At 44.6% G+C, this 15185-nt stretch overlaps 1 protein-coding gene across 4 annotated transcripts in view; it reads right to left on the bottom strand.

Moving 5' to 3' along the window:
* Nucleotides 1–15185, bottom strand: part of SMYD3 (SET and MYND domain containing 3) — a 675859-nt gene that overhangs the window by 10465 nt on the left and 650209 nt on the right. For all 4 annotated transcript variants that reach the window (XM_045453199.1, XM_045453200.1, XM_045453201.1 and 1 more), the window contains one exon: nt 1594–1702. In XM_045453199.1, the coding sequence (XP_045309155.1) occupies nt 1594–1702 (109 nt within the window). The remainder of the gene's footprint in view (nt 1–1593; nt 1703–15185) is intronic.

Below are 15185 nucleotides of genomic sequence, written 5' to 3' on the forward strand. Positions count from 1 at the left end.
TGTTAACACGACATCCATTCTGTAGCCCAAGGATCAAATAGTGAATTTCCTTTCAAGTCTTATTACGGAAGAAATACATTTCATTAGGCTACAGCTGCCACAGATAGTGATTCTTCTGATGGATCTGGGCAGAGTAAATCAAACACCTTCTGGAAAGGATTCACCTTTCTATTTCATCTATTCTAGATGCCACTAGGAACATTTGTGATCTGTGGGAAGAAATCAAAGTACCAGCATTCACAGGGGTTTGGAAGAAGTTGGTTCCAGCCCTCAAGATGCCCCTTCAAGATGTCAGGGGAGGGAGTCCCTGCAGCTGTGGTGGAAACAGCTAGGGAACCGGGGTCAGAAGTGGGGGCTGCAGACGGGACCGAAGGCCTGCGATCTCCTAGTCAAACCTGATCGGATGTGCACATGGTTTCTGGAGGCGGAAGGTCCTCCCGGTGAAGACGCTGGGAAGACCGTTGAAATGACAACGGAGGATTTGGAACAGGACATCAGCTGAGCCGATAAGGCAGCGGCAGGGTCTGAGGCAGGACTCCAGTCCCGAAAGAAGTTCTGCCAGGGGTCAGATGCGATCAGGCTGCGTCACGTGTTCCAGAGAATTCGCTCATGAAGGCAAGAGTCGATCGATGAGGCCAACTTGTCTTATTTTCAGAAACTGCCCCAACCCCAACCTTCAGCCCCACCACCCTGACCAGTCAGCAGCCACCAACAGGGAGGCAAGACCCTCCAGCAGCAGGCAAATCACAACTCACTGGAAGCTCAGATGGTTAGCAGTGTTTAGCAACAAAGTATTTTTGAATAAGGTATATATATATATTTAGACATAATGCTGTTGTATTCCTCATACACTATAGTATCATGTAAACATAATTTTTATATACACTGGGTAACAGTCCACTGGTCCCTCTTTATTGCAATATTGGCTTTACTGTGGTGGTTTGGAAGCAGGCCTGCGGTGCGTCAGAGATGTGCCTGTACCGTGGGGTGAACACTCTGCTGGCAGGGTCGGCATGCGGAGAGGAGCACATGGGGAAAACCAGGTTGCAGCTGGGCCAGCCCAGGGAGTGGTCGGGGTGGGGGGGGGGGGGCAGCATTTGAGGCACAGGAATTGTCTTGGTAAAGACCTACGTGTGACAGGTTCAAGGTGTCCTGGGCAACCCCGGGGGGCCCAGTGAACGCTGGCCATATGGAGAGGCAGGGGCGGCCGGAGGGGGTGCAGTCTGCAAAGGTGGACTGCAGACAGGTGGTCCAGAGGCCAGCCTGACAGGGGCTTACGGACAGTGTCCTGTGGGGGTTGGGTGGGGAGGCGTGGAGAAGGGTGGGGCCCGAGTGCAGGGGTCCTCTGAAGGCCAGTTTGCACCAGTTGGCAAAAGCCGACCGTTAAACCGTCCTGATTTCTGGGGGCTGATTTTCCGTGGGGAGTCTGAATCAGCCACGGTAGGCACATTTCTACACGGAAAGGGGCGAGCAGCACAAATCACGTGTTTTCGGAGCCGGCCGTGAAACACGTACGGGCACGTGCCTATGTGCACTCGGCAAGCGGCCCAGCGCACCGCACCACCAGGCCTCCCTCTCCGCGTGCACACTCACCAGCCTCAGGTTCTTCATGGCCTGCGGGAACATGCCCTGGTGCAGCTGCAGCTTGCCGACCTTCATGACCTGCACGCCTCTGACCGGGTGGCTTCCTGGGAAGAAGATCCTGGAAGAAAGAGAAGGGCACACGGCGTGAGTAGCTCTCACCTTTGCAGCCAGCATGCCATCAGGAGCCCAGGAGAGGGCGGCCGACCCTGGCTGGACACGCTGGGGCCACCGAGAAAGTCAGCTGTGCGGGCAGGTGCAGGGTGCGGGGCTGGGGGAACAGACTCCCGGGATGACGGGGCTGGAATGTCGAATAAACACCGCAGAAGAAACACAAGGTGGCACCTGTGCGTTTCCAGCTGGGCAGGGGTTGGGAGTGGAGAGACCAGGTGTGATCTTACAGTCCGCCTCTCAGGACGCTTCAGCACCTGGAACACTGGAGCAGAAGATGGCCACTTGGTTCAAACTGAGTCAACGATTCACGAACGTTCACGGCTCCCCACAGAGATGCTCCCGTGCCCTCCTTTTCCCTGCAAAGCCCTTGGAATCCCAGTTGTAAGGTTCATCATGGCCCATCTCTCGTGTGGGACCTGTGTATTTATCACCTCACTGGATGACAGAGCTGGATCGCGGGGCCCCATCTGCGTTTGCCACAATGTCCTGCCAGAGGACCTCCATACACACTGGCCTCTTTGCCACATAAAAGAAGAGGGTGTGTGGCAGACTGAAGAATGGAACCTCAGGGCTACATTCCAGACTTCGTACTAGGTCAGTATGATTCAACAGTTTATTGTATCAATAAAACGTGCTCACCATTTCTGCACACCGCACCCCCCGCCCCATATCCTCTATCCTTAGAGTCTACTGAACCCCTGCTGTATGTACAGGCCTGTTCCTGGAGATAGGGGCTGTACAGGTCTGAGCTGTTCCACCAAGGCCCAATAATCCCACCAGACAAAGATTCCTACCACAGTTACAAAATATCACAGGAGAGGGCGAGATTTAGTGCCAGGATGAGGCCTACCTTAGTACATGGCAATGCTCAGCTCAAGGTGGCTGAATTGAATTGAGAGAATAATACGGTAGTTATGAAGAGAGCCTGGTGGATGACGGTTGGTTGGACCAGGAAGGTTTCCCAGAGGAAGGAGACAGGATGTAAACCGGCTCCCAAGGATTTGGGCAAGCTTGGCTGGGTCCGGAGAAAGGAGGCACATTCTGACCCTTAGCAGAAGCGAGGGCGCACTCCCAATGCTGCTCGTCCAGAGACCATGGATTCTGCCCTGAGGGCCATGACTCACATAGGGCTTTCCCTGTGCCAAGCACTATGTAACCACTTTTTGCTTGTGAACTCATGGAACCCACGTTTAAGCTCTACTGTGTAACAGAGATGAGCTACATTTACCAGGAGACATAGATACTCTCTGATAGGTGTGCACATGTCTACAAACCATCCCTCCTCCCTGAACCTCAACTCTTCCCCACATTAAATGTCACACAAACTCCTCTCATTCATGCTCTTAAAAAAGCATAAAAGGCCAGCCATGCTTCATTTAAAGAACCGCGAAGGGAGGGAAGGAGAAAAACAAAGGAGACACCTGGGTCTTGGATTTTTCTTTACCTCTTGAGGACACCCGGACATCAACCACTTCACCTCTCACCCCCTACAAAAGGAACATCAGTATCTACTTGTGTGGAAAAGATTTTAAGATCCCCAGACAAAAGGCTTATGCACAGGACACCATTATCAGAAGGTGACTGCCCTGGACATTTTCCTCAAAAACACACCTGGACTTGGGATTTTATTTTATTGCTATGAATGTGGACTAATTAAATTCAGAAGCCAAAAAGTAATTTTAGACTAAAAATCATTCCACTAAGTGGATGTCTGTCATGTCTGTTAGGAGAAGGAAAGAAATCTTTGGTTCCGTGATGGTAGAGAAAGTGGTCCGTGATTACGCCACGACAGGTACCTGCTCTGGTTGCTTAAAGGTATTAAAAAACAAAGCAAAGTTTCATCTGGAGAAGATGAGGAGAACGGGACTATGAGGGGACTTTCACGTGGCAGTGTGGGGGCCAAAGCAGGAGTCTGAGTGGGAGAGGGAAGGAATGGGGTGCCTGTGAGATGCCACATTCTGTGCCACATCCAAGGGCAGTCCCTGCCCTGGTGGGGACACTGGCCAGTTGCAGAAATAAGGCCAATAAAGTCATGACACAGGAGTATGAGAGCTGCCTTGGCACAGACACGGGATTCCAGAAGCGGCGGGGCCCTCAGTGACCAGGGTGCGGCTTGAGCTGGTCCAGATGGGAAGGGGTGACAGGCTCCCGGGACAGGCACACGGGGCATGGGGAGACACGGGCAGCCCGGGAGATGCCAAATACAAAGGGCCAGTGAGCGCACCAGTCCGGCCAGGCTGTGCAGAGACAGAAACGCAAAGCCAGGAAGTTTGGCCTTCAGCTTGTCGCCAGCTGGGCACGACCCAGCGGGGCCAGGAGTATTTCACCAGGACGGAAAACAAAACTGGACGAGAGACACTAGAGGCAGCCGGACCTGAGGTGGGACCACGTGAGGGGAACAGAAAAGAAAGCTCTGGCACGGCTGGCGCAGCAGGGCTTGGGGGCTCGCCGGGTGGGCAGGGCTGCGGCAGACCGCAACACAGCAGAAATGCCGCGGTGGAAACACAAAGTGTATCCACGGTAACAAAATCCACAGGCATTCTACTTGTCCGGCCTTAGGAATGCCCTCTTCCGAAGTACACGCTAGCAATCACACGCTCCAGGATGCTGGGCCCAGAACGGAAAAACCGCCTTTGGGGTTTCCGTGGCGAGTGGGTGCATAGGCAGGAACGTGTTTAAACGAGCAGACAACCGCGGCAGCACGCGAACCAGCTTCACTCACACCCACGAGCACCAAGGTTTTGCTGCCATATTTTGTGCAGAGGCTGAGAGTCAGGAAACTGAAAGGTCTCGACTTAAAAGGCTGCAGAGAAGACCTGGGGGCAGGACCTGCGTTCCTGGTCTCGCCGAGGTTTTCCTACGTGATGTGATTACCAACTACGCTGTTCCACGACAGGTAGCAGTTCTGGCATCGAAAGCAGGAGAAAAGATTTACTGCTCAGGATGATTTTTTTTTGTTTTAGAACTGATGCAAAAGACATTACCGGATTTAAAAGAAGAGCTTAACTATATTTCAGAGTAATCAGATAGCTCTAGTGTATGATTTTTGGCTGATAAATGTGAAATGGTGGTGGAATAAGAAAAATCATTAGTTTGCAACTCCTGGTAAAATAACTGATGCAGGAAAAACATATCGCTGGATGAAACCAGGAGGACAAGGAAGGATGGAGAATTTTACAATGGATGGATGACACTGTCACCGTCAGAACCCACTGATCGTCAGCATCATTAAAGTGTAAAAACCAGACGCCGTGTGCTATCTGATGCCATACAACAGGAATCGTTCTGCGCTACCTATAAAAGCATCCTTGCCAAGACCAACCAACCCACCAACCAACCAGCCCCGAATTTCATCAAGCCCATTCAGTTAGATTCCGTTTCACAGGAAAAACAAGTGATAGAGGATCAAATAAAAGCAACCAGCTACATCTGAGATATGGGAAATTCTATAGGACCTCGACCCAGAATTTCAGCAGGTCTATGGCATGAAAAGAAAAAGATGGCAGGGAAGGAGAACACTCTAGATTAAGAGATACTCAAAAGATACAACAACCAAATGTAATATATAGACCTTGTGCATCTGAACTCAAACAAAATAACTATTTAAAAAACCGTTTCTGGGGCTCCTAGGTGGCTTAGTAGGTTAAGCGTCTGACTCTTGATTTCGGTCATGGTCTCAGGGTTCATGAGTTCAAGCTCCACGTTGGGCTCCACACTGATAGTACAGAGTCCACTTGGGATTTTCTCTCTCTCTCTCTGCCCCTCTTCCCCACTCTCCCTCTCTCTCAAAATAAGTAAAAAAAAAAAAAAAAAAAAAAAATTGAGAAAATCTAGGAAATCTGAACATGAAATGACACTGTAAGAAATGGCATGTAAGAAAATGTCCATGTTTTTCCAAGATGCAAACTAAAGTATGAGTGGATGATGTGATATAATGTCCAAGATTTGATTTAAATTTCTTCAGCAAGAATGTCTCCTTTCAGCAATGGTGGATGAGCTCATTTCAGACCAAAGTCCTTGCTAAAAACAAGAAAAGTTAGACAAAAATTATAAAAAAAAAAATTGCTTGAAGGTATCACCCACTGAGGCAGGGGGATCTGGAAGAGTAAAATGGCAAAAAGAACAGAGGCTCAAGAAGGTGATCCTTGTATTTGTTGCTACTTTTCCCTCCACTGAATTGAAACCAGAGGCAAAACAAGCTCCACAGCCGAGCAGAGGTTCAGGCAGTCTCAGGGATATAGACACACAGAAATCGGGGCTCCAGGTGCAACAATCTAAGAATACTGCTAAGCCAGAAACAGGCCAGCCCTCACAAAGACTGAACCAGTTTGAACCCTGATTGGATTAAGGTGATCTGTTCCTACAGACTTCCAGAAGCAAAAGTGAATTCCCTTTGAAGTAAGATGTCATCCTGAACCTAAAATAGTCCCCCCAATTTTTTTTGACAATGTCCTGCAGTCAGTAAAATTATAACCAGGCATACAAAAAGAGAAGAGCCATCTGAAAACCAAGAGAAAAAAAACACTGACAATGAAACACAGACCTGTAGGTACTCAAATACTTAGGTTCTCATAGACTTTAAAATAAATGTACAAAGTATGTTTGAGAAAATAAATAATCAAAAAGAACTTTACCAGAAAATCAGAAAAAAGAAAATCCTTAATGAAATTTCTGGAACTGAAAAATAGAAAACTGGAGTCAAGAACTCAATAGCTTAACATCAGATATGTCACAGCCAAAGAAAGAATTAGTAAACTGGAAGGCAGGTCAAAAGGATATATCCATTGCAAAACACAGAGAGGCAATAAAATGGAAACTAAAGGGCACAGGTCTCACATGTTAACTGGGATTTCAAATCAGAGAAGAAAGGATTGGGGCAGAAGATATGAAGACATAATGGTCGAAAATTTCCAAAAGTAACAAAAGACAGCAAGGAACAGATTCAGAAATGCTAAAAACTGCAAAATAGAATAAAATAATTCAACAAAAAGGAGGGGGCTGAGAAATAAGGGTTGCAAAATTTTGCTAATTATTGAATCTGGATGATGGATAGAAGAAGGTTCATTATATTGTTCTATTTTGGGGTATGTTTGACAATTTTCATGATAAAAAAACAGGACACTGGGTTTTAATTTTTTATTTTCAGGAATTATGGATTCTGGTAGGTAACTGCCTCAAGTTTCAAAAGAATTTAGACTTTTCATGAATTCTAAGCCTTATATAGAAATGACGTGGAAACTCACGGGGAGCCGGAACAAGGAGGCGTGAAGAGGCAGAGAAGAAGGAAAGTGTGTGATGTTCCTCGGGGTCTGCTTATGTTAAACCAGATGCTGTAAGGGAGTTATGCTTCTGTGGTGGGGTAGCTTCATTTGTGATATAACACTTTTGTGTTGTTCTTAGTCCTTGTTTTTTTTTTTTTTTTTTTTTAAAGAGATCAAAACATTGGGAAACAAAACCAAAGAAAGAAAAGACAGACCATACTGTCCAAGAAATCACTTCAGAACGAGAACTATTTCTCACCATGACCTTAACTAATTACACAGGTAGTCTGGGTAAGTGCCGTTCCCCAACACGGTGATAAATCCTTACTTCTCCATCACCTCTACTGGTCAGCTTTGTGGGTGACAGGAAGATCAGAGCCATGAGTTCTTATTTGTGTCCAAAAAAAGGAAGATCCTGAGTTCTCACCTCAACTGAACCCTCCCCTCCTACTTTGTCTATTATACATGCCGTTGGCTCCACACCACTGACAGGTGCATCTGCCACACACCCCTACCACCTACCACTTGAGTCTGAGAAAACAAAACTCATGTGCCCCTCATAATTCCACCACACAACAGCATTTTTTAACATCATAGTGAGATTTTGTCTCATTGCCATTTGATTTTTCTTGGGTTTATTTCATCACACAAATGAGTAAGCAGAATCACTTCCTTATGCAAACAATGTATTTCTAGTTCTAAATAAGTCTTTCACCCAAAAGGGCAAGACTTTCTTACTCTTGGAAGTTTAAAAATTTATATAGTTCTTTGTACACGACCTATTTATAGTATATGTCCTATTGTTAGAATCTCTAACTCAGGTTAAGAGCAAAAGAGCTTTTTGTTTATTTTAAATGTTCATGTAGTTCAGGCTCAGGACCACAGGTTTTACTGTGGATAAATTTGAATGAAGGGGTTATGATAATTAGGTTTAAGATTTTGCTTCTTGCAAGTAGGTTTGGTTGAGTGACCACTTCACATCACAATTAACCTGGTGCTGAGACAAGAGACGGGAGAACACTTGGAAATGTTCACAACTACGTACAAACGCAGGCTAGTATCATTAAGTGTCGGGCTAGTGAATGTATGAGAATTACTTGGAATGCCCTGTTACATCCACATTGAGGTAAACAAGGTAAAAAAAAATTGCCTGATTTTATTGCAAAGCTTAAAAAAAAAAAAAAGCCCAGTAGCATAAAAAGTGATTTTCCAACAGCCAAAGACCCACCTGGCTCACCTATATGTTTGCCTGTAGTTTTGTGTGTGTGTGTGTGTGTGTGTTTAATGCAAACTGAATGTAGCAATGCCAAAAAGCCTGGCAGGCACCGCAGTAGTTGAGAAGGTACCACTGTGTGAGTGGCTTGGAGCTGCCTTTGCTAAGGAAATACTTACTTGCAGATGGGTTGAGTGTCCAATTTTGAACCTGAGAGTTTGTGTTTTCGTCTTCTTCTTGAAAAGTGAACCGAGAAGACACTGCCCGTATCTTATCTGTAACTTTCAAATTGTGTTCAACTATTTTCGTTTAATTCTGGATCTGTGCATAGATTTTCTCACCCACTGGCCAGACCTGCTCACGCGCAGCCTGGAGCCCTTGGTGGTTTGGCCAGCAGCAGGGAGACCTCCTGGGCCTGTCCCCAGAGCTGGCGCTGCATGTGGCACAGTGGTCTGGACTGGCGGGAGTCCTCCAGGCCGGCAGGGCGGTCCTCTGTTGTATGTGAATAATGTCCTTTAGTGCTCATAATGTTGACAGTGCTGCCCTTCGCCTGGCCTTTGCACACTTCATATCACACTCTTGTAGGGTGTGAAATATTTACTAATATTTTGAAATATTTCAAAAAGGCCAGCCAGCATGATTGAATTATACTATAACTGAGTTATCAATCCCTTCAGAAAAAATGGCCACAAGATGTTTATTACCAAAGTTGTACTGCATAAGCTCTATTTATACACTTACGTGTGCAGTAAAACACACCTCCAAAGTTCCAGATGCATACCCTAAGCCCCCAAATATCTGAGTACATAGATGCACATCATTGTGAGATCACTGCCCAGGAAAAAACTTGTGAGGAGAAATGTTAACACTTATTTTCAGGGGTGCCGGAGTGGCTCAGTCAGTTAAGTGCCCAGCTCTTAATTTCAGCTCAGGTCATAGTCTCACGGTTCGTGGGGTCAGGCCCCTCATCAGGTTGTGCGCGGACAGCAAGGAGCCTGCTTGGGATTCTCTGTCTCCCTCTCTCTCTGCCCCTCCCCCCTTCAAAGTAAATATTCTAAAAAATTTATTTTCATAAATTGATTTGTTTGATCCTGTTCAAATTTATGAAAATTAGTTTGGATCCTGTTTCTGATAATATGGCAGGCTTAGTAGCCATTCTGATTCTGTCACAGAAAACAATGTAAAATGCTAGATAAGATATTCTCAAAAGTAATGTAATGCTGGCAAGATAGTAAAGAATTGTCAGGCCAAAACCTAAGTGAAGTGGGAGCCCTGAGAAGTAAATAGAGTGGCAGAACTATGGCACGTGAGAGCCTCTGGCTTCACCTGCTTTGGGGAGCTCGGGGGACATAGTATCAACCCGACACTGCAGGGTCCAACAGAGAATCCTCCCTTCTTGCCAAATGCAGGAGACAGACTACATTCAAAAGAGTCACAGTAAGGCAACACAAAGCCACAAGCTAGTAGAATAGTATCTCCAATGTGCCTAGGACAAAGAATTCCTAATCTAGTGTATTTCCTCAAAAATACCTTTCATGAATCTATATGTACAGCTAAAGGGTTCAGGGTTACTTTCTGAGGTGATGAAAATGTTCTAAAATTTAATGTGGTGATAGCTGCACATATCTTTGAATATTCTGAACCATATGCTTTTGATGGGCAAATTGTATGGTTCTATGAATTATATGTCAATAAAGTTATTTAAAAAAGAATGAGACATTAGCACTGAAAATAAAATACTAAGGTACAGATCTAATGACATACATATAAGCTCTATTAAAGGAAAGCTACAAATCTCCGATGAATGAAACCAAATAACTAAATAAATGGAAAAGTTTTCCATGTTGATAAGACTCAATATTGTCAAGATGTCAGTTTTTCCCAACTTGCTCTATAGAGTCAATGTGATCCCAATCAAAGTCCCAGCAAGTTATTCTGTGGATGTCAATAAACGGATTCCAGGTTTATATGGAGGCAAAAAGACGCAGAATACCACAGCACTGGAGAAGAACAAAACTAGAGGATCGATACTACCCAACTTCAAGGCTTACTGTAAAGCTACAGTAATCATGATGGTGTGGCACTGAAGAAAGAGCAGATCAATGGAACAGAATAGGGAGCTCAGAAAGACCCACATGAATACAGTCCACTGATTTCTGATGAAGCAGAAAAGGTAACACAGTGGAACAAAGTCAGGTTTTTTCAACAAATGGTGCAGAAACAGCTGAACACACACATTGCAAAAAGTGAATGCAAACACGGGTCTTATGTCCTTCACAAAAATGAACTCGAAATGGATCACAGACCTAAATGTAAAATGCAAGGGGCACCTGGGTGACTTAGCCGGTGGAGCATCTGACTTTTGATTTTGGCTCAGGTCATGATCTCATGCTTCATGAGATAGAGCCCGGCATCAGGCTCAGCACAGAGTGAGGAGCCTCCTTGGGACTTTCTCTCTCTCCCTCTCTCTCTGCTCCTCACCTGCTCATTTGCATGCGCGCTCTCTCTCTCTCAATAAATAAACAAACAAACAAGAATGAACGAACGAATGGATGGATGGGTGGGTGGGTGGAAAATCCAAGCCGTGAAACTGCTAGAAGATAAGCCCAGGGACAACCTAGATAATCTTAGGCTTGTGATATCTTTTCAGATACAACACTGAAGACACGATCCAGGAAAGAATTAACTGATAATCTGGAAAACTGAAAACTTGTGCTCTGCAAACACACTGTCAAGAGAATGGATAGGTAAGCCACAGACTAAGAGAAAATATTTACAAAAGACACATCTGATAAAGGACTATTATCCTAAGTATACAAAGAACTCTTAAAATTCAACAACAACAACAACAACAAAAACTACAAAAATGGGCCAAAGACCTGAACAGACACCTTACTGAAAAAGAGATACAGATGGCAACTAAGCACATGAAAAGATGCTTTCATTACGTCAGCAGGGAAATGCAAACTAAAACAAAGGGAGATACCACTGCACACATTTTAGAAGGGCCCAAATCTGGAACACTGACACCACCAAATGCTGGCGAGGATGTGGAGCAACAGGAACTCTCCTTCACTGCTGGTGGGAATGCAACATGGTGCGGCCACTCTGGAAGACAGTGTGGTGGTTTCTTCTAAAACTAAACATACTAAAGAAACTCAACCATAGGATCTAGGAATCAGGCTCCTTGGTATTTACTCAAAGTGGTGGAAAACTTATGTGCACACAAACACATACATAAGCTTACAGCAGCTTTATTCATCACTGCCAAAACGCAGAAGCAAGCAAGGTGTCCGTCAGTAGATGAATGGATAAATAAACAGTGGTCCATCCAGATAAGGGACTATTATCTGGTACTGAAAACAAATGACCTGTTACTTTCTGAAAAGACATGGACAACTTTAAAAAAAAAAATTTTTTTTTTCAACGTTTATTTATTTTTGGGACAGAGAGAGAGCATGAACGGGGGAGGGGCAGAGAGAGAGGGAGACACAGAATCAGAAACAGGCTCCAGGCTCTGAGCCATCAGCCCAGTGAAAAGGCTACATTTCAATGGTAGGACATTCTGGAAAAGGCAAAACTATGGAGACGATTAAAAAAAAAAAAATCGGTGACTTCCAGGGTTAGGGAGTTGGAGAGGGACAAACAGGTGGAGAACAGAGGCTTTTTAGAGCAGTGAAAATACTCTATATGATACCATCGTGATGGATACATGTCATTATACATTTGTCCACATTCATAAAATGTATGCCACCAAGGGTGAACCCTAATGTAAAGTATGGACTTTGGGTGACAATGCTGTGTCAGTGTTGTAACAAATGAACCACTCTGGTAGGAAATGCCCATAATGCAGGAGGCTGTGCAAATGTGGGGGTAGGGAATATATGGGAAATCTCTGTACCTTCCACTCAATTTTGCTGTGAACCTAAAACTGCTATAAAAATAAAGTCTCGGGGCACTTGGGTGGCTCAGTCAGTTAAGCATCTGACTTTGGCTAAGGTCATGATCTCACAGTTCATGAGTTCGAGCCTCATGTCTTGCTCTGTGATGACAGCTCAGAGCCTGGAACCTGCTTCAGCTTCTGTGTCTCCCTCTCTCTCTGTCCCTCCCCACCCTCTCAAAAATAAACACTAAAAAAAATAAAGTCTTAACAAAACAAAAGGAAGATGAAATAGAGACATTTTTGGAAAAAGAAAAACTGAGACTGTCACCAGATCTTAAAAGGAGTTTCTAAAGGATATACTTCTGGAGAAGTAAAAGTGAAGAAAGAAGTAAAAAGTAAAAAGAAGAAAAGTGAGCCAAGATGAAAGGTCTAAAGTGCAAGCAGGAATGAAGAACAAAAAGAATGTCTAATGTGGGCAAACCTTGGAATACCGACAAATGAAACAGTGTGTGGGAGCTAAAAACATGGTAACAAAAATATACAATAATCAGGGCATACATGTCAGTAGTAAAGAAAACAGGATTCAAGTGCTCTGAAGTCCTTCTATATCCAAGAAGAACACACAGTGGTTACATGCCTATTTATGACTCTTTAAACAGTTCATGCATGATTTATATAACCTTTGGAATGTATGATATATTTAACAATCAAAAGTCTTGGGGGCGCCTGGGTGGCTCAGCCAACTTTAGCTCAGGTCATGATCTCACAGTTTGTGGGTTCGAGCCCCGCATCTGGCTCTGCCTTGGGCAGGGGCCTGCTTGGGAGTCTCTGTCTCTCCCCCTCTCTCACTATCCCTCCTCTGCTCACATGTGCAAGCTCTCTCTCAAAATAAATAAATAAATTTTTAAAAAAAGAATGGAGCACTGTGGTTTAAAAGATGTACGTGTCTTACCCTTGTCTGGAGGGAAAAATGATACTTAGAAAAATTAAAACCTCATAAAAAAGCTGCATAATCTAGTGTTGAATAGTAGATGAAACACAGTTTGCCACTGATAATATTCCAAGTTGTGTGTCCGTGTCTCTAACCCCGCGTGTCTGTATCTAACAACACCATGAGTGTTGTGGATGTGAATTCCAGAAACGTGACTGATACTTTTGTTGAAAAGAGCTGATACTGATGCCAAGCACTCAAGAGCCCAAGGCCCAGAAGAAGGCTCAAGCTCCCGCAGCACAGGTGTTGGGAGGTGCTGGAGTGTGATGCTGGGAAGCAGAGACGTTCTCTTGTCTGGTTAATTAAAAAAATAAAATAGAAAAAAGTCTGTTAGGGCATAAAAGCTGACACTGCTTAGATACAGAATCGTGAGAAAATGGAGTCTATAGTGGGGATTGGCAAACTCTGGTGCCAAGGCCAGACCCCACCTATGCTATGTTTTCCCAGTTCTACTGGCACGCAGCCACACCCGTTCCTTCATGTGCCGTTGATGGCTGCTTTCGTGACGCATCAGCAGAACTGAGTAGTTGACTGTTTTGCTTGCAAAGCCTCAAATACTTACCACCTAGCCTTTTATAGAAAAAGCTTGCTGACACCTTGTCTACAGTAAAGGACTTTCTAGAAGTTAAGAGGCTAGAGGGAGGATCTCAGACCAAAAAAAAAAAAAAAAAAACCTCTATAATGGATATATATAATACCATTATAATGGATATAATGGACGTACTGGAAATGTGACTGTCTAGTTGTCTTTGTCACTAATGACAATAAGAGGATTTTAACAAATCCAGTTAGAGCCCTTGCTACTTATGAGGCCCTGATCTAAGGACTGTACCTGCTTAAGCTCAATTTATTCTAAAACAACCATATGCACGTAAACTTTGGTAATGATGATATGAAGTCATCAGAGAGTCTTCTCTGCAAAAAAACATTATAAAACTGGATACAATTGCCAACAAAACCCAAAAAACAAAAAAACAACTCAGGGCATGAGAAATTGACCAAAGGGAGACAACAAATTGAGAAATTGTTCATTCTTAAGAAAAAAAAATACAGCTAGAGCTTAGGGTTAGAAAAGAATCTAAGGCCTGCTTGCCTGGGGTTATGCCCACCCACCATCCTCCCCACACCCATGATGCACCCAGAAGAACAGACACATGCTCTCCGCATCATCTATAGCTGGGAAACTGCACACACCTAAGGGACATGCAAGAAAGCCTGGCAAAAATAGCAGCCAAGGGAGACAAGGACCAGCTATATCTTTGAATGCATACACTTGCCCACACACAGAGGAGCAGGGACCCTTTTAAGTTAAAGGTGTTTGAGCAACACCTGTGTCCACATCACTGGCTGACACTAGACTATGTGGTCACAGAGGAGACCTCTAGGGAGCTAGGAAGAAAAAACAAAAAACTGAGCCAAGACCATGAACAAGGTCTATTGCCCGCTCCACAGTTTCTGTCCAGGCAAGTTACAAAACACTGCACAACAAAACCACCACCACCAGCCTTCAGGACAATAAAACGGAATGCAGAATGCGTCATCTTAAATGTTCGATTTTCAGTGAAAACATTTTTCCAGACTGGCTGTGGTAGGAAGCAAAATGGCCCCCAGATAAAGCTACTATCTAATCTCCACAGCTCGTGAATGTGTTACCTTCCACAGCAAAGCAAACTTTGCACATGTGATTAAGGTTATAAAAAATTTGTGAGGGGAGAATAGCCGAGGTTATCCAGGTGGGTCCAGTCTCATCTCACAAATGTGTAAAAGCAGAGACCCGTTCCCAGCTGTAGGCAGAGAAGGATATGATGGCAAAAGCAGGGTCAAAGAGTTGGTACGTTGTTGGCTTTGAAGATTCAGAAAGGAAACCATGAATCCAGGAATGTGAGCAGCCTCCAAAAGCCAGACAAGGTAAGGAAACAGGTTTTCCCATAAAACCCCAGGAAGGAGCACAGCCCTGATGACCTCTTGATTTTAGCCCAGTGAGACCCGGGTCTGGCTTCTGACCGACAGAACTGTAAGATAATAAATTCGGGTTGTTATAAGCCACTGAGCTAGTAATAATTTGTGACAGCAGCAAAAGAA

This window comes from Leopardus geoffroyi, chromosome C3 (genome assembly GCF_018350155.1).
Source record: "Leopardus geoffroyi isolate Oge1 chromosome C3, O.geoffroyi_Oge1_pat1.0, whole genome shotgun sequence".
Lineage (NCBI taxonomy): Eukaryota > Metazoa > Chordata > Mammalia > Carnivora > Felidae > Leopardus > Leopardus geoffroyi.